The 20,576-nt window shown below is 38.2% G+C and overlaps 1 protein-coding gene across 3 annotated transcripts in view; it reads left to right on the forward strand.

Annotated features, from left to right (window-relative positions):
* The window catches only part of LOC129779300 (homeobox protein invected-like), a 197,370-nt gene that overhangs the window by 162,165 nt on the left and 14,629 nt on the right, over positions 1 to 20,576 (forward strand). Inside the window, exon 2 of one of the 3 annotated variants that reach the window (XM_055786700.1) lies at positions 6,648 to 6,741. In XM_055786700.1, the coding sequence (XP_055642675.1) occupies positions 6,648 to 6,670 (23 nt within the window). In that variant the 3' untranslated portion in view covers positions 6,671 to 6,741. Of the gene's footprint in view, positions 1 to 6,647; positions 6,746 to 20,576 lie in introns of all 3 variants that reach the window. The other 2 variants (XM_055786702.1, XM_055786701.1) reach the window with 2 other exon arrangements.

Consider the following 20,576-nt stretch of genomic DNA (forward strand, 5'->3'; position numbering starts at 1 on the left):
AGGACCTATCTACATTGATCGATTCTCTTCATCGAAATTCTCTTTCGTTAATAACTTTGCGATAAAAACTTTTGCTGATGTGTTCGAAGATCAGGAGTGTAGTATGTAACATCTTTTATCAAGCTATGTAACGAAGCTGGCGCCAAATCTGTTCGCAAGGCCGTGGTTATTAAAAGAGAAAGTCAATGAAGATAATCGATCAATGTAGATAGGTCCTTTTCAAAAGTTACGCGAGAACTCTTAACAAAATTCTAGTTCACTTTGTCTCCGAGTTCAATTTTTGAAAAAATCATACAGAAAAACGGGTTTATAACAAACAAAATTCACAAATTTGTCAATGGTTTTTGTGCACGCTATTCTATACGCGGGAGTAATTTTCGTGCACGATACAAAACAATCTAGCTCACCTGTAGTATTCGTCAAACCACGTTGAATTCAAACATCGATACATGCATACGTGATACATGCGAGAGAGGGAAACGAACTCATTCGTGAAATGTGAAATTGTCGAGTCGTAGAGGGAGATAGCGATTAAACGGTCGACTGACTGTTGAGTCACGTTAACGGAGAAACTGCTGGAAGAAGCCAAAAGTCATTTCTAATTGAATACGACGGGGAATTTCTTCATAGTCTCCTGACTATCTTCAGTTAAATATGACTATACCGAGCCCTGCTCGACTCCATTGATCAGAAGTGCTCTTTGAATCAGTGTAATCGATTAGGCGCATTGACACGTTCGTCGCCCAACGCGACGTTTTTAAGTTTCTTGCAGGGCCTAACTTGCGAGTAAATTATTAAATGAAGATCAAACTTAGTTTGTAGATAACTTTTACATGATCTAGTAATGTTTGTTTTCAATTGAAGACGAATTGATAACAATAACACATGCCAAAGTCATATTATATGGATTTTGCAAAAAAACTGCAGTACAAATCAACCGATCTATAAATGAATAAAAAGTATAGTATAAACAGTATAATATTAATGTTAACATTTTATTATTTTTCTCCATATCCTATAGTTACATTTAGGCGCCTATTCTATCAAATTCCTTCTAAAAGTCCTATTCAATTTGAACGAGGAAAGTGTCACTCATATCTGGGTGACGGGGCGACGAAAGGGTTAATCTTGGAGAGCAATGATCTCGTGATTTTAGTCCTTGCATACCGGTATTGCAGTACTAGTCTCCCACAGTTCCATTGAAGATAGTTGTTACTTTGACTGCACCGATCCTACGATCGTGTGTTACTATGTGCTTCAAGCTTTTACGTTTTCTGACATCTATTTTTGCGTTTAGGCGCACTTCTGTCAATCGTCTTCTTACCTTCCAAACACTTGGATTAAATACTTTCACTAGTACAACAAACCGTAGATGCTGATACGCACATACAATTCGGGGTCATTCGAATGCCAACAAATACAGTGATAGACATTCGTTTAGCCGCACTTGAAAAAAAAACTTGAAATACTTACAAAACAACTAGGAATGTTCTTTTTATCGGAATACTTATTTGCTGTAGTGATAGTATATTTAATTCAATTTTATTGAAAGGACGTGCGTCACAATCACACACACACACATACACACACACACAAGGCGGCCTCGATGGATATAAACATTCAAACGTCGTTTTATCCCGAGACATACGTTTAGCCGCAGGGCATAAAAATCGAGTTTTCGCATAATCACCAAGCCTTTATCTGTGTTTTTTGAAAAAAATACTTGGGGATGTTCATTTTGCAAGATAAATATAAGACGTACAACGTAAGAAGTAGGTCAGATTAGTGGTTTACGTAGAATTTAAAGGAATGGCTAAAGGTATTCTATTGACGGAAGAGGGACGGAAAATAATAAAGATATTCAGTGAACAAAAGTTTTCTAATCGCTCGATCGTAACAAAAATTTGTCGATCTGAGAAAGTGGTATGAAATTTCTTTAAATAGTGCCAGAAATATGGGATATAACGACCAACAAATGGGAACACCGAAGTTACTTTGCATCTTAAAGGTCGAATAAGACACGAAACAACTAGAAAACGATGTCCTGCTCATATATTAAGGCAGAATCGGTTGTTCCAGTAACGAAGAGGCGCGCATCTTGAATGAGTCACCAAACATCATGTGGAAGAAACTTCAAGGGAAGCCGAAACTGACCGCCACCCATAAGCAGAACAATCTCATTTTCGCCCGGCAATACATGGAATGGAAACTAGAATGGAGAAATGTTGTATTTTCCGGCGAAAATAGTTCAATTTGGTTGGTCCGGACTGTTACAGTTGTTATTGGTACAATTTAAGTAAACGGCATGTCGTGAGATCGAAGCGAAACTTTGGGGGCGGAAGTTTGACAGTGTGGCGAGCCGTTTCCTATCACAGCAAGCTTCCCATTTGTTTCACTTTCACCCGAATGAACTTGAATGCATAGATCCACGTTTCAAGCAATCGAAGTCATGGTTTGCCGAGAAGGACATTCCGCTTCTTGAATGACCTGCTGGTAGTCGATTGCAATCCCATAGAGAACCTATGGAGAATCTTGGCCGAGATGATCTATGCAATCGGAAGACAATTTGACAACATTTCCAGTCTCAAGGCAGTAATTCAGGAATGTTGGGCTATAATCAATATGGCAACACTTTATAAGCTGACTGACTCGATGCCAAATCGAGTTTTCAAAGTGATCCGAAATGGATGTGAAAATACTAAATATTAGATTGGACTCGAAATTTGCCGCACAAATTTTCTTTTATCGAAATTTTAGGATGCGGCTAAACGAATTCACCCTAATTCCACATATTTTAATTACTTAGAAAACAAAAAGTGAATTTATACTTTTTTTAAGAATGAATTCGACGAAAATAAACTATAATCGTCTTTTATGAGCAAAACTGTACAAAAAATTGACTTATTTTCAAAAATATTGAGGATAAATAGAGTGCGGCTAAACGAATGTCTATCACTGTAGAAGAACACATCTCTTTTTTTCCTTTTTGTTCCACTTTTCATCACGCAGTATACAATATTCATCGCTTTTTGACGTAGGACTACGTCTTTTTTAAGGGTACCAAATCAAAAAATCTGTTCCGTCTATATGAATCCGAAACAAATCTTAATTCAATAAAATTCAATAGAAAATCTTAATTATTTTTGTTGCAAACGGGTTTTGAGAATTTGCGTACCAATACATTCGGAACCTTCCAATATTCAATGCGTTTGTTGTTTGCTTCCAAGTTAAAGTTGACAAAACTATGCATAATTCCTGCTGCCGTCCGGATGAGTCGCTTCCAAATCATTCACATAATGCATTCTCAAGGTAGTGCTAAGAAGAAGTGAAAACCGTTGCAACTAAGCTTCGAACTACACAAAAATTACATCGATGTCATGTCATTTGGGATTTCGATTTCAGTCTCACTCCAGTCAGCGAGTCCTCCATCAGAAACTGGAGAATACCTTCGTGTCGTTCGCTTCGGGAATAATTCCCTTATCTGTGTAATTACTGTAAATATAATTGAGGACGTTGGTATAGATTTTCAATCGACATCTTCAAGTAACACCCATTATAAGATGACCTTGGTGAAATTAATGTCTGATGCATTCAATTTTCAGTTCAATAGTGTAAGAAGAATTTAGATCGAATTATATTCAACGGAGTTACAGTACTCATTTTGAATATTTTCTGTATTTATTTTGGTGATGATTGACACTATATGGCCTTCGGAGAAATTAACAACCCTCGGAATGCATATTGTCTATAACATAGTGTATGGTCGAAGGAATCTTGCATATTTCGTCCCGAGGTACCAATTATGTTAGGTGCTCAGCTCTTCAAATGATTTTCATAATCGATCGCGAAAATGTAACAGTTGTTCTACAGACGAGTATGTTTGGGAAAAAGTAGTTTCCCCCAGCTTCAATACATATTTTACATCGATTTAATGGCGATTCAAATACATGCTCTAGCTCATTTTAAGAACTTACTTTTCGGTTGAATCCATTCGAATAACCCCAACGTCGTCAAAAATTTATTTTTAATTTTGCAAGTTACATTTCTAAACGTTAACAGGGTGTCAAATCAGATGGCTACAGCGGATGATTTGGAACATATACATTTTTTAGAGATAATAATTCACGCACACACTTGTCGCGTTCAATTTTGGCGAATTTTGGCCATGAAATTTTTCAAAACTTTGAAAATGTATACTCCAGTGATGGTTCGACCAGATGGAACAAACTTCTTAGTTGGCATTTATAGTTGTCAATATATGGTTTGAAAGCTATAACTTAATTAACACACTCGCACTATAGACGTGACACCAGGGTTGCCAACTATAATTTGAAAAAATCAGGAAGCATGGAAATAAAAATCAGGATGAATCAGGATAGCTCATATTGGTTTGTCCGAAAAGTCAATGTCGATTTTTAGGAAAATAAAAATATCATTTTCAATCAAAGTATTATAATTTGACGGCGCCAGTGGTTGTGTGGTTAGCGTAACAGCCTCACAATCCGATCGGCCTGGGTTCAATCCCAGCTGGCGTCGTTGGGATTTTCTGAGGCGAAAAATCTCTGGTTACGTCTTCCTTCGGAGTGGAAGTAAAAGAAGTTGGCCCGGCTCATGAGTTGTTGAGTCTGATAGGTAGGAACAGGTGGAGTCGCCTCCCTGATGTCGGTGATTGGCACTGAAGTGGCGGAAATAGGCCGACGAAAAATAAGCGAAGATGATGATGAAAGTATTATAATTTAATGTTATATCCATAGTTCTGTTTCACAATCTTTCGTCATCTTTCACACAGCTTAAATATTCTATCCTCCCAGAGCACGTTTGCTTCCTCGTCGAAAGTGTTGCGAGCCATACATGTGAAAAACAGATTGCTCGGTAGTAGCTCATAATGCAGAATCCATTCCAAGTCCCAACAGAAACAAAGTAGAGAGATCAATATTCAAATTTTCACTTAATTCATCATCAATTCTTTGAAATTAATCTTTACTCAACAAATGAGGAAAGCATATCAGCAGTGGAAGCACTGTTCTTGCACTGTTTTGGGAAGCCACAAAACAATTAGGGATAAAAAAGGGTAGGGATAGGGATATACACAAGTGCGAACCGGAGAACTATATGGCAGAAAACTTTGGCATGGAAATGTATTACAAACAATGTAAGGAGTACAAAAATCAGGAAAAATCGGATCATTTCAGAAAAAATCAGGATAAATTGAGTGTCCGTCAGGATATCAGGGAGCGTGCTAAAAAGTTTGGGAAATCCTGAAAAATCAGGAAGGTTGGCATCTCTGCGTGAGACTACGTCTTTGATTTCTATATAGGGGGTGGTCACTCTGCGATAAATGTAACGAAAAATTAAGAGTATATAAAATCATTATTGCAGTATATGTTATACTGTATGTCATTAGATAGAAAATTAATTCATCATTGTTTTTGTTTATACCACAAACAGTGAAGATAGCCAAACCAGTAAACAATTTAGAGAATAAAATGGGTATGTTTTTTAGAGGCACCATTTAGATCGATGTGTTCAAATGTCTTATCTCGGGTGATTCTATCGCTATAGGAGATTAAAGCGGTACCGCAAACTGTTTATGTTACAGACACAAGCTACCTTTTCAGCATGGCCGACAGGGCCACCAAAACATAAGTCCCAAACTATGCGTGAATGGCTGCTTATCGCCACGATATTTAGTCTGCGGCACCACTTTCATCTCCTATAGCTAAGTAGGACTCTGTTTTCGACATCAGTTCGAACTCAGCCTTCTTGGCGATCGCAATATTTCTTTCAAAGTTAGTGAGCCCAATAAGTAAGGAACACGACGACGAAATTACTTCTAGCGAAGATGAGTTAATAATTGTATTTCATGAGGCTAAAAAAGTATGTATAATGTTGAAATATACGAGTTTAAAATGTCTTATTGTGTCTAAAATTATTTTGAGTTAGCAATAACGAACTCATGAAATAAGCGGGAGCGCGTGAGATTACTCTCGAGTTGCTGGTTCACCCGACAGAAAAGCGTCTCGAGCGCAAATGGTTAAATATGATCTTTGATGGAAACTACGTTGAGTCCCAACAGAAAATATGAAAAATTGCGCGATTCAAATTATTACATAAAATTTGCAACTTTTGTAAAAAAAGCACATTTTTTTCCAGGAATTAACAGAAAATAAATTCCGTACAAATTAGAAAATGTTCTTTCTAATCTAACGATATTTTTGACAATCATAAGTCAAATCAGTTGAATTTGGCTTTTAAAAAATTCAAGCCACTCAGATCAGTAAATATCCACATAGCATCATTCTGTTGAATACCATCCTTCCGATGACTCAATACATTGTATTCACGCACTTTATAAAGCAAATGATCCGAGAGAGCCTCGCTACGGTGGATTGCCGAAGTGGTCCGTGTTGCTTCCCGGTCCTTCGGATGGATTCTCGTCTGCAGTGCTTCGGCCGGTTTGCCGGTTGAGAGCAAATCGATATCTTTAAAGCTTCAGACAGGCAGTCAAGTCAACCAGTTTCACACTTAGTTGCACATTTTAACCTTTATGTGTTTCGCTTGAAATCGATATCGCGCCTTTCCCAACTCCTCGCTGTCAAATTAAATTAATTTTTTTACCATTTTTTCTCTCTCTCTTTCTATTTCAGGCAGAAGTAAGTGTCACCTCTGATTGTATTGTCGTTTCCGCCGGGTCTGGTCCATTCTCGTGAATCACTTCTACGGCAGACGGAAAACGTGTGAGTAAGTACGTAAATGTAGCATCACTTTTTGGGATTTTATTGAAACTTTACAACTGTCTCTCCCCACCGCTGACAGTTGGGTGATTGAAAAGCGCAATTAAAGCAATAAAGTGAGACGAAAAGCAAACGAAATGGTACCGACGGTAATCATTCCCAGAGATAGTGGTCTCATTTGTGACCTGCTATTCTTGGAAACACTGGTTGTGCGCGTGCGAAAATTCACGATCATTGTGTGACGAGGGCGTAGAAATATGCCATTTTTTGTGTTCCGTCGTAACGTAGCACATTGCGGTTTTGTGATTGATTTCTCAGGCCCCCTGTTGATAGTCGATTCTGACTTGAAAATATTTTAACCTGAAAAAAATATGTTGCATTCATCAATGAGTGGCTAATTGCGGTCAAAATTATTCGTTCTCCGCCGTAAGCGTGAGCAATTGAATACTTCACGCCTCGATGCTACTGACTGAGTACGTCATGCCATTCCGAAACTGCTCATCACCGTCAGCCAGTCATCACATTTCACAGTCCATTGAAACGCTCCAGACGGCGCGAATGAACTCTTCTGGCCCACTTTCGCGTGAGCTCCAAATGTCAACTCCGATGAGTACAGTTTCCTTTTTCAATTAATTTTCACCACGTCAAAGCTGGCAGCTGGGTTCGAAGAACCAACCAGGACCACACACAACGCCGGGCAGCGAATTTTCGAGTCACAATTACCACGCTGTTTCTTTTGACGCGAAACCACCCGCTCGGGAAAATTTGCTTCATTACGTGCTTGCCCGGAAAACATACGCACAGTTCGCAACATGTCTCAATCGCGAGCTGAGCGAGCGAACTAGCGAACTCCTTCAAGGAGTCACCTCCAGAACGCGTCACCGTGCTTAATTAATCCGTCTTCGCCGGTGCTCTTAATTTCAAATTATTCACAGCGCTTGCGGAACGCGCCCCATATGCAAAAATCCACCAGCAGCCAGAACCGTTGTAAGCATGTCAGTTCGAATCAAGCGCAGCGAATGCATCAACGTCCTGTCGGAGGTCTGAATTCTGGCCCTTGTCAGCGAAAGTGTCCCACAATCCCTTTCCGCGTTCCGCTCCCTACCGCCCTCGTTTATCACGAATCGCGGGAACGTTGTTAGGGTTCGAAGTGGGCGCGCCACACACGCGCTGGCCAAAAATCAACAACAACAGCCGGCGACACTTTCCATAATTGTTACGCTCAATTAACAATTATTCGAAATGTTAATTAAAATCAAAATACTCAGCCGCAGTAACTTACAATTTGAAGTGTCATTGCATGTCCATTCGGACGTACCGAACGCTTCGTGGAGAGACAAGAAACGCTCCACAGATGGGTCCATTTCTCGAATCGTTGAGATGATTTAGAGCTCTTGTAATTAGGCAAATGTTGCAAAGTTGTAGGGAAATTGGAAGGGAGTAGTGCAGTGGTGAGATGATTTTGAAAGTTTTGCCTTGTTTTGAGTGTATATTAATGGCTGTTTTTGGGTTGTTAACCTTAGTTGATAATACCTCCTTGGTTCTTGATGCGTCATTCATTATAACCGAATAACTTATGTCCTTTTCAATTCTGGTATGGAAATAAGGAATTGAGAAACAAGTGTATCTCACTCTGCATTAAAAATACGCCTACGCATAAAAATCTATATTATAACTAGCTGACCCGGCAAACGTTGTTCTGCCATATAAATTATTTCTAGTGGATATTTTGTTTGTTAAATAAAAAATTTCTAATGTATCGTAAGTGTGTTTGAAAACATTCAAACGATCTGTAAAATTACTCGAATGAAAATTATTTGAACGAAAGTGTGTTCGATGTTTTTTAGATTATAAGATAAACCAACGTGAAACGTTCGTAACTCTTGCGTTTTATTAGTTTAATTCATTCTTTGATGGAGATCGAACGGATGTTTGGGATAGTGATCTATAACATACAGAAGTATGGAGTGCTGTAAACGATAACCGGCGACAAAAATAAAAAAAAACTTATTTTATTTTCTTTATTTTCTTTTTTTCTTAAATTCGATGTACGTAAAAATGTAAAATGTGAATTGAAAAAAAGGTAAATATAAAAAAAGTAAAATTATTACCAGAATGGATCACAATTTTGCACTCTGTAATCCGTTCGACTCAAGTCCAATCGAGTTAAGCGAATATTATTCAAAGTATCAAAATACTGAGAAGACATAGTGATGATAACTATTTTTCTATAAATCTCCTTGCATTTAAAAATTTTTTAAATTTATACCAGACAATATTTTCGTTTAAGAATTTTCCCCATATGCAGAGATTGTGTTACTCTTTAACATAGAACACATATTTGATACGGAAGAGCTAATTTCGTTTCGACAAAGGCTGTGTCGGAATTGCACACGATAGCTTCTCGCAAGTGAATATGTTCTCACTCACACAGCTTCTATTTATTGTGCCGTAGGAATCGCAGTCGTTCGTTCTCTACATTCGCGCACACCGCGACCTCGAATTGTTGGCACAGCTCACGACATCGTAGAATGACGTTATCCTGGCTGCATTGCGTCATCATACGATTTATATAAAAATTACACCGAGCTATCTCTTCAACATTTGTTTGTTTCGTCTCCTCTAACCGCATGTTCATAAATATTAATTCAAAATGAGTGATGGAGAAAATTATAAATGAAGTACCTGTGGCGAGTTCTAGTTGTTCAATGTGTATGTAACATCCGTCTTGTCAATCCAGAATGGCTGGGAGATTTTTCGTCGAAGATTTTTTTTTCTGATTTGTACTGTGGTCACACATAATCTAAAGTTTGTCACTAAGAATACATTCAATGCGCGTTGCTTGGCATAGATACTGAAATAAGCACTAAGTAGAAACGTTAGGGCCATTAAGAGCGTCGATTATTGTCTCATTTTCGAATCACAATTTCTCGCGTCGCTATGTAGTCGATTATTGGCAATTCCAGCAACGTCCTCAGAAACATGGGCATTGAATCTACACACGTGCTCTCCAGTCGGTGTTCTATCAGGATTGATGACAATAGTGTGATTGTAACCTTGCAGTCCAAGTATGTGGTATTTGAAGAATTTCAATGATTTATTATTCTCATTCTGAAAAACTGAAATTCTGAAAAAATCGCTGGCGATGCGCCCTGTTTTAAGCGAATTGAGGCCATATGTCATTTTACAACGCAGATGAAATAATTCTGTTTGAAAATCGAAAGACGGTTCAATTATATTGTTTATTCAAAAATACTAAAACCGGGATTAAAAATAAGGGATTTTGTGTATGTATATGTATTTTCTGAAGCCAAACAAATTATTCAGATTTTTTTTTGCAAAGGACCTAATCGGTATTAAATCCAGAACAAGGCGGCATCGAGGGCGTTCGAAATGGTTTTTTTTCAAAACCACGAGTACAAAGTTTTCTAAATTGGAACCATTCCATAAAACAAGGCGTTTATCAGGGCCATTAAACCTTTCAAAAAAGAGTTTACGAAATACAGTTCAATGCTTTCTAAAATAATATCCAAAATTATAATAAAACACAAATTGATTTTTTCATAATTTGTTTGCCAGGATCTGATGAGTATGTGAATTTGTCAGTTGTTCTGAGCTTATTGATAGTTGGGGACTTTCCTGATTATTCAATTTTCACCAATTCTTAAATTGTTTCCAGATTGAAAGTACAGTAATTTACAATTAGTTCGTTCGACATTTAGCTAATTGGACGGACATGTAATGCGACATATTTAGTTGGACATTTTTGTAAACATAGAGTGCAGGTTCCAAATTATGACCCCACATTGAAAGTCGACACTGTACCACTGTCATCGCAAATTTTCAATTACAGGTTAAAATTGCCTCCAATCCGACACTGAGTGGTGGTAATAAATGTAATTTACTGTACAACATGTCACAAGCTGGATGGGAAGAAATTTTCCAACTGTGAAAGCTGTGGCGAGTGGTAAACGCAATCGCTAAACAGGAAGGTTTAGCCGAACAAGATGGGGATATCGAGTGATAACAAAACATTAAACTCTTTAGATTGAAGATAATTTTGTGATCCTGAAAAGGACCCTTTTTAGCCTGCATGTGAATCCAACGAGCGAACAAATCGTAATGAATGTATTTTTTTGCCATCGCTGCCTTTTAACGCTCATTCGTTCGTCTCGTTGTCTCTATCCTGTGACCGTGTACCGCTAGAGTATAAAACGCGCGGATCCCAAAAAAATATCTCATTTTCTTTCAAACCGTGAACCAGTGTGGTTGTACGGCATCGTTCAACATCGCATCGCATCACATCATAAAAAGAAAACAACCAGCAACGTGGGCGTTTGGACGTAACAAAGGAGGACTAGTTAAGGGAAAGGCAAAGCCCCACTCGAACCGTGTAAGTGTGCAGTTCCCCGTAGGTGTATCCGCCAATTGCTCCGCAAGGGTAGCTAGGCCGAGCGCGTTAGTACCAGTGCACCAGTCCACCTAGCCGGCTTTATATAGTTTCGGCCGCCGAAGTGATCGAGTTGGCTGGTAAAGCTGCTCGCGACGATAAGAAAACCTGCTTTCAGAACAGAACACATTCGGATCGGTGGACATCAAGACAACAACAGGCAATAGCAGCGAGTGACAAACGCAATCGCAAAACGGCAGCAGGTAGCAGAAGAAAAAAGTTTGTTCTTTATACAAACTGCCAAACTTCAATGTCTATATAACATTGAATGGATAATTGAATACTTGTTTGAAGCGCCGTTGGTAGCCCTAAGTTTCATTTTGTAATTTACGAAAAACAAGCATTTAAAAAGTAGGTATTTTGAAGCGTTGTCACGTCACAAAAAATAGAGTATTTTTTAAGTTTATCAGATAAACCTAAGTTCTAACATTTTTGTGCTTGGGTTTCTCTTAGCAAATAATGAGAGTCTACAACCCACAAAATTTGGTTAAGATCGGTCCCCAAATAGAGGAATATCAGCTGTCTCATGAAGATATTGTCACGTCACGAAAAGTATACGAGACGTGACAACAATTTGAATCACTACAAACACTTTTTCTACGTTATATTAAAATTTAGAACATTTCCTACAATAATCATTAGTTGGAGAATATTTTGAAGTTAGGTTGTTGTCAGTCAAATACTTTTGTGAAGTGGCAACACCTGATTTTTTTTTGCTTTTTTAAACTATTGAACATTAATGATTAATTTGATTAATTTCAGTTCCATTTCAAAACAAACAAATGAACTCACCTCTATGTTTTGTCAACAGAAAATGAACGTGGATTCCAGAATATAGAATATAATATTCTCTCGACTTCCGGTTTGCTGATGATAGTATTGAAGGACAAAAAAATATAATAAACACATACGATTCAGGTATTGGGTATAAATGTCTTACCAGCGGAAGTCGAGTATCGTATTCCGATGTCATTTTGGAATGGAGGATGGTGGATGAAATGAAATCCCACAATTCGATCGTGAATGGTAGTGTTGGCATATATCCATGTGTGCCATGTGATAGTGAGCAGATAGGATTTAAGCGAGAGGGAGATAATGTTTGAGTGGGAAGAACTTAGCCTTAAAACGACGCCTGTGGAGTTAGATAAAGAATGTGCACATAAAAATGCACACGTAAACGGCAACGGCCAACGATCAAAGTTAACGTCATCTTGAGCACGCAAACATAAACGTTTTCACACAGGTATGCGAACATGCCCACATTCATACAAAGACTTCATCAAAAGTTTCTGATAGTAAAATCAAATGCGTTCCCCCGGTAGTGAGCGCCACTCGATGAACCAGTCTTGCGCGAGCCGTTGATGGCAAGCGCCAGAGTGAACGTGTTATATAATCTCGATATGAAAACTGGGGGTCGCTTTGGGCCACCCGACTTTTTCCAAATCACGGCATGCCGTGTACTACTGATAACATGTGGATTCTATTTATGTAGCTTATTTTGATGAGCAATCCATAACCAATTAAAATTATCTTGTTTTGCAATGTTTCGCAACAACAAACATTGAACTCATTTTCCATACAGGTCAAAAATATAGTTTCTCTGTTTCTGGAGCAATGAAAACGCAAAATGGCGTTAAAACGCTAGAAAAAAGAGAGCGTTCTCTTTCTGTTCCAAATTTCAGTTCAATGCCGTGAATTCCTAAAAATGATCTTTTCACATCCCACTTCTATTCATAATTTGAATTAATCCTTTACCTGACGTTCTAGTTTAAATTCGAATTTAAGCTTAGCGAACTAGCAAAGATATTATTCAAAGAAATTATTAAATTGTTCAACTTAAAATTGTAGGTATTTGCTCATAAGTTGAAGTATTTAGAAGAAGAATAATTGTTTTAATTCAAAAGCAATCACTAAACGTAAGTGAAATCAATTGTCTTGTGAAAGGATTTAACAATGTACTTATTTTAGGAATTAAAAATTACTTCTTCGAGGAAAAAAAGGAGTTTTTGTTGATTTGGAAATCATTTCTTGGGCTCCTGAATAGAAAATCCAACAGTCAGCGTTGTAACACCTTTTATTTGACACTACTGAAAATTCACCGTTCCAGAGATATAAAGTTTTAAGAGTAATAAAAAACATAAAACATAGTATACAGCTTGCTACAATACGGTGAAATTCTTGTTGAATACATCTTATTGATTGTGGAGATTTTCCCAATTTTTCGCTTCGTTTAAAAAACTTTTTTTTTTAATTTTGTATCTGTATTATAATAACTTTCAACTCATTTGGCTGGTTCGTCACTTTTTACTTCCATTTTTGGAAGAATGTCGGGAGTGAGAATTGAACTCGTGACCTTTAGCGTGAGAGGCATGGATGTTACCACTACGCCAGATCGCCTCCGCAGAGAGAGAAAAAACCTGTTTTTAGTAAGTCAAAACGTTGTCACGAATGGGTCATTACCATGTTCTAGTAACGGAACGCTACTTTTATAATTCATCATTTTTTCCCGTCGTTTAAATAACCCTTGGGCGGAGACGAACACGATGGCGATTCATTTTTATTTATATAGATATTATTCCATTAAAAAATACAATGAGCACTAGCATCAGATAATCAAATGACCATTCATTGGTTTCATCGGTTCGACAATCTGCTGTTATGGGTGTTTTCAGCTGCACCATGGTGGTGACACGAAAGGTGTGAAACTGTGTGAACTACCATTCACGATCTTAATTAATGACCACAAAATGCTTTTCCGTACCCAGGTGTGTTAGGGCGTGATTGGTGAAAAAATATTGCAATACTCAAGAAAATGCTACCATTATACCTACCTACCATTTTGAGAGTAACAATTTTGCTAAACTCGACTGACTTACGTTAAAATTGTACGGAATCACTTACATTCCTGCATTAGCTATAACCTGATGATGAGAATATCAGCTCTCATTTTTGACGTAGGACTACGTCTAACCGGAAGATATAGGGGGTGAAATGGAAATCTAGGCACTGAACAAGTAGGAAAAAATGCAAGATTTGGAACGCTTATAACTCGAGCATTTCTCAATAGATCGCAAATGTTTTTGCATCAATTGATAGGAAATATATCTACGCATCTATCATAACGAATAACATTTCATTTTTCTGGAGATACATAATTGAATAATTGTGAAATATCAAGCATTGTCCAAATGCACTATGTGCCCATTTTTGATTGGTCCATTTTGTGCTCCTCAAATCGTACCGACCAAAACGGGCAACCAGAGCAGCAGCGAAATAGAATGAAGCACGATTGGAAAGGAAGAAGAAAAAAATGAACGAAACATTGGTCGCAGTCTCACACATGCGTAATTCTCGAGCCAGCCAGTCAGCTTAAAAATCCCCGCTCCGCTGCCGTAACGATCATTCTCAACCAAACCGTACACCACATCGGTTCACATCACAACACATCAACAAACCTACCCAAGCAGCCATGTCTGGACATGGTAAAGGAGGAAAAGTGAAGGGAAAGGCAAAATCCCGCTCGAACCGTGTTGATCTGGAGTTCCCTGCAAGGGTAGCTAGGCCGAGCGCGTTAGTACCAGTGCAGTAGTCCACCTAGCCGGCGTTATATAGTTTCGGCCGCCGAAGTGATCGAGTTAGCTGGCAAAGCTGCTCGCGACAATAAGAAAACTCGCATTCGGAACAGAACACATTCGGTTCGGTGGACATCAAGACAACAGGCAGTTGCAGCGAGTGGCGAGTGGCAAACGCAATCGCAAAACGGCATCAGGTAGCAGAAGAAAAAAGTTTGTTCTTTATACAAACTGCTTTGGTGGCAAATCCAGAACATGGCGGCATCGAGGGCGTTCGAAATGGTTTTTTTCAAAACCACGAGTACTAAGTTTTCTAAATTGGAACCATTCCATAAAACAAGGTGCTTTTCAGGGCCATTAAACCTTCCAAAAAAGAGTTTAGGAAATACAGTTCAATGCTTTCTAAAACAATATCCAAAATAATAATAAAACACAAATTGATTTTTTCATAATTTGTTTGCCAGGATATGATGAGTATGTGAATTTGGCAGTTGTTCTGAGCTTATTGATTTTCACCAATTCTTAAATTGCTTCTAGATTGAAAGTACAGTAATTTACACTTATCTCGACATTTAACTAATTGGACGGACATGTAATGCGACATATTTAGTTGGACATTTTTGTAAACATAGAGTTCGGGGTCCAAATTATGACCCAGCATTGAAAGTTGACACTGTACCACTGTCATCGCAAATGTTCAATTACAGGTTAAAATTACCTCCAATCCGATACTGAGTGGTGGTAATGCGACGTGCCATTGAATGTAATTTACTGTAAAATATGTCACAAGCTGGATGGGAAGAAATTTTCCAACTGTGAAAGCTGTGGCGAGTGGCAAATGCAATCGCTAAACAGCAAGGTTTAGCCGAACAAGATGGGGATATCGAGTGATAACAAAACAATAAACTTTTTAGATTGAAGATAATTTTGTGATCCTGAAAAGGACCCTTTTTAGCCTGCATGTGAATCCAACGAGCGAACAAATCGTAATGAATGTATTTTCTTCTACTTCTTCTTTTTGGCTTTAAGAGGGTTTAAACTTTTCAGTTCATTCGCCTCTATGAATGTATTTTTTTGTCATCGCTCCCTTTTAACGCTCATTCGTTCGTCTCGTTGGACTCGCCCCTCTGGCTGAGTCTGCCGATTTGTCTCTATCCTGTGAGTGTGTACCGCTAGAGTATAAAACACGCGGACCCCAAAAAAATATCTTATTTTCTTTCAAACCGTAAACCCGTGTGGTTGTACGGCATCGGCATCGTGGACGTAACAAAGGAGGACAAGTTAAGGGAAAGGCAAAGTCTCACTCGAACCGTGCAGGTCTCCAGTTCCCTGTTGGTCGCGTTCACTGATTGCTCCGCAAGGGTAACTAGGCCGAACGGATTGGTGCCGGAGCACCAGTATACCTAACAGCGATTATAGAGTTTCGGCCGTCGGAGTGCTCGAGTTGGCTTGCAAGGCTGCTCACGACAATCAGAAAACCCGCATCAAGAACAGAGCAGCTTCGGTTCGGCGCTCATCAAGGCAACAATTAGTTTCAGTGAGTGGCAAAGTGTTTCTCCGGAACGTCGCATCAAATGTAATTTACTGAACAACATGTCACAAGCTGGATGGGAAGAAATTTTCCAACTGTGAAAGCTGTGGCGAGTGGCAAACGCAATAGCTAAACAGGAAGGTTTAACCGAACAAGATGGAAATATCGAGTGATAACAAAAACACAAGACCAAGGTTCTTTTCAGAACCATCAACATATTCATAAAGAATAAACAGTAAACTAATCCATTTTTCAGGTAGATAGGTAGGTATTCACGTAGGAGAAGAAAATAAAACAATATATTTAAAATATATATTTAACAAAAGCTGTCCCCTTTGTATAGTCCTACGTCACTCCGGTTATGTCCCCGACATTACCCACCCGTCTTTTTTTTCTATCCTAAACCGAAACAGAAACCGAAAATGTTATTTATACAACGGCTTATTTCAAGAAAAAGATAAAGGTAATTTACCAGAATCGCCCTACGAAGAATACTTTTTAAAGCCAGTTTAGGGCAAACAGAGCCCGGAACAAAGAAAAAGTTCAATGACTCTGTCATTGTTGTAATTCAAATACATGCGTAGAAGGATTTTTTTCATAAAATATGATCGTCTGTCACCTCCTGGAAGATTCCGAATATATGATTTCGTTTATATGAGAAAGGTATTTTTTGGCTTTAAGGGGATGAATCAAAAATAGAATTCTTATTTTATCTATATATATAAAAATGGATTTCTGTCTGTCTGTCTGTCTGTCTCGGAAATTACTGAACCGATCAACATGAAAATTGGTATGTAGGGGTTTTTGGGGCCGGGGAAGGTTTTCGTGATAGTTTGAAATGCTGAAACAAATGAAACTCGAATTTCTGCATAATTTGAAAACTAAACAAGCAAATGGAGCCAAATTTGTCATGCGATTTTTTTTTTGGGGACACGAATCGTTTCCATGGTGAATAGACATTCCTTCTCTCTCTCTGCCATGAAGCATACATTTCTGCAAATGAAGCATACATTTCTGCATAATTCAAGAACTAATCAAGCTAACTGAACCAAATTTGGCATGTGAAAATTTTAGGGGGTAAGGAACATTTCTAAAGTGGTTCAACACCTCCTTCAACCCCCTCTCTAAAGGGGGGCTACCATATAAATTAAACACAAATTTTTGCATAACTCGATAACTAATCAAGCAAATGGAACCAAATTTGGCATGTGAAGGTTTTAGGGTGCGATAAATGTTTTTATGGTGATTTGACACCAGTAGTGAGGAATTAGGGAGATTCCTACCGTGAAGCAGATGATAGACTGTTGCTTATCGGTCCTCCCCTAACAGCTCCCGCAGGTGAGTGTGGATACCATTGGGCCGACAGTGGTCTGGCTGACACAATGTAGTTATGGAGAAATCAAATTACCTAAAATCTATCTGTGTCCATGTGCTATATGAAACGTCCCATACCAGAAAAACAAAAAGAAGGAAAAACGAAGCAGTGGACCCAAATAAGAAAGAATAAATATGAAAAAAACTAACATTTAGTTCAGCGAATATGCTTAAAGTGTAGGAGAAGATAATGAAAAATATCTGAAAACTCTGAAAGGAAAAAGGGGAAATTCGGAAAATTAAATTCCCATATGTTCTACAATTACATAGTGACAAGTGCTGATAGTCCATTTGATGTTTGCGCTAGCGAAATTGATCTTTGTTCGAAACTGGAAATTGATTTTAATGTGATGAATCGCACTCCTATATCTTCTTCTATCTATACCAATGAAAAAGTATCGCCGAATGTGTTGATAAGAGCAGAAGTCGAGGAAGGAATTGTCCGATTTAGGGACTGGAACATGTTATTTGGAAGTGGTTGAAAAATCTTGAACGAGAATTGTGTCTGAAAATAATCTGATATTATAATGATGAGTTTTGTTAGAAATACTAGGAATTTTACAGTAAAAGGGGTCGATTAGAAGATCAATCAATGAACAGTTCTGCGATTGGACCCATGAACTTGCTCATAGTAAGAAAACGTGGATGTTTGAAGGTATTGATAACAAAAAAACAAATTTTGGGCGGGACGAAGTTTGCCGGGTCAGCTAGTATTCAAATAAAATAAGTAAAAAAAACTTTTTAAGTTAAACGGTTTCATTGTGATCAAACATAATAATTATACAGGTAATGTACTGAAATCTAGAAAATAATTAGCTTCATTAATATGGGGTATTTATTAAACTAAAATAAAATCGTGGGACACATCGGATTTTCATTATCCACAGTTTGTGGTTTCATCATATGCCCCACGATTTTATTTCCGCCAAAAAGCATATGGCATGGCGAAATGATCGGTTGTATTTTCGGATGAAAATAAGTTCAATTTAGAATGTCCTGATTGTTGTGCATACTACTGGAATAGTTTGAGGAAGGAACCTGAGCCGAATATTTGAAGACAAAACACTTACCATTTGTGGTGGATTTTCACGTCTTGGAAAAACACCTCTTGCTACAATTTCAACCAGGATAAACGCAGAAAAGTACGTGGAATTCCTGGAAGACGTTCTGGTACCATTTAATGACGATTTTATGTCTGGAGACTTCGCTTTTCAGCAAGACAATGCAGCCATCCATGTCAGTTCTATTCGTAAAAACGGAAAGCATACTCAATATTGACTATTGTTTCTCCTTCAAATGTTAACCAAATCACTGTTTTCATTAACAAAAACTAAAATGCGTTGAAACAAAGTTCCTCTCTCAAAAACCATTTTAAGCATACTTTGCCACATACACGGCCAATGTCCAAAAAGCTTATAGGTATACGTCTATACTTTCCTTTTTACTCTCGGAAAATACTTTCGATGCATACTGTTAAGATACAACTTCTTATAATGTGATGTAATATTCTCACGTATTCGTGTAACAGCGCCTAGTAGCTTTATGGATAACGTAGTCGTGTGAAACAACTTGCACTCCAGTTAGCTTGGTTTGATCCCTGCTTGGCATCGTTCCACCATTTTTTTGGGGTACAATTCCAACCTGACGTTCAATCTGAGAGAAAAAGAGATCTTCTCCCATCCATACAAACATTTTAAAACTCTTGAATACGGTACTTCTATTTGTTCAGTACACGAAAAAGCATTTTTTTCTGCAGAAGATTTTTTCTGCCTACACTAGTTTGGAGTAGTTGATGGAAGTCGTGTGAATACAGTGGAAGACATTCGTTTAGCCGCACCCTATTTTTCCTCAATATTTTTAGAAATAAGTCAATTCTTTGTACAGTTTTGCTCATAAAAGACGATTATTGTTTGTTTTCATCGAATTCATTCCAAAAAAGAAGTATAAATTCACTTTTTGTTTTCTGAGTAATTCAAATACGTGGAATCAGGGTGGAAATTCGTTTAGCCTCCTAAAATTTCAATAAAAGAAAATTTGTGCGGCAAATTTCGAGTCCAATCGGTAGCTCATATTTAGTATGTTCACCTTCATTTCGGATCACTTTGAAAACTCGATTTGGCATCGAGTCCGACAGCTTTTAAAGTGTTGCCATCTTGATTATAGCCCAACACTCCTGAATTACTGTCTTGAGACTGGAAATGGTGTCAAATTGTCATCCGTTTGCATAGACCATCTCGGCCAAGATTTTCCATAGGTTCCCTATGGGATTGCAATCGACTGCAAGCAGGTCATTCAAGAAGCGGAATGTCCTTCTCGGCAAACCATGCCTTCGGTTGCTTGGAAATGTGGATCTATGCATAATCCTGCTGGAAAAACGACATCCTCGGTAGCGTTATTCTCAATATGGTCAATCAAAACGTCCTCAAGTGATTGAAGATACTTCTCGGAGTTCATTCGGGTGAAAATGAAATAAATGAGAAGCTGTGATAGGAAACGGCTCCCCATACTGTCAAACTTCCGCTCCCAAAGTTTCGTTTCGATCTCACGACATCCCGTTGACTCCGTACCCCGTACCAATAGCAACTGTAACAGTCCGGACCATCCAAATTGAACTTTTTTCGCCGGAAAATACAACATTTCTCCATTCTAGTTTCCATTCCATGAATTGCCGGGAGTGTATGTAACCTCGGCTTCCCTCGAGGTTTCTCCCACACGATGTTTGGTGACTCATTCAAGATGTGCGCAATATGCCTCTTCGTTACTGGAATAGCCGATTCTGCCTTTATGTATATCCCATATTTCTGGCAGTATTTCAAGAAATTCCGTACCACTTTTTCAGATAGACCAATTTTTGTTACGATCGAGCGATTAGAAAATGTTTGTTCACTGAATATCTTTATTATTTTCCGCCCCTC

Source organism: Toxorhynchites rutilus, chromosome 3, assembly GCF_029784135.1.
Source record: "Toxorhynchites rutilus septentrionalis strain SRP chromosome 3, ASM2978413v1, whole genome shotgun sequence".
In the NCBI taxonomy this organism is placed as follows: Eukaryota; Metazoa; Arthropoda; class Insecta; order Diptera; family Culicidae; genus Toxorhynchites; species Toxorhynchites rutilus.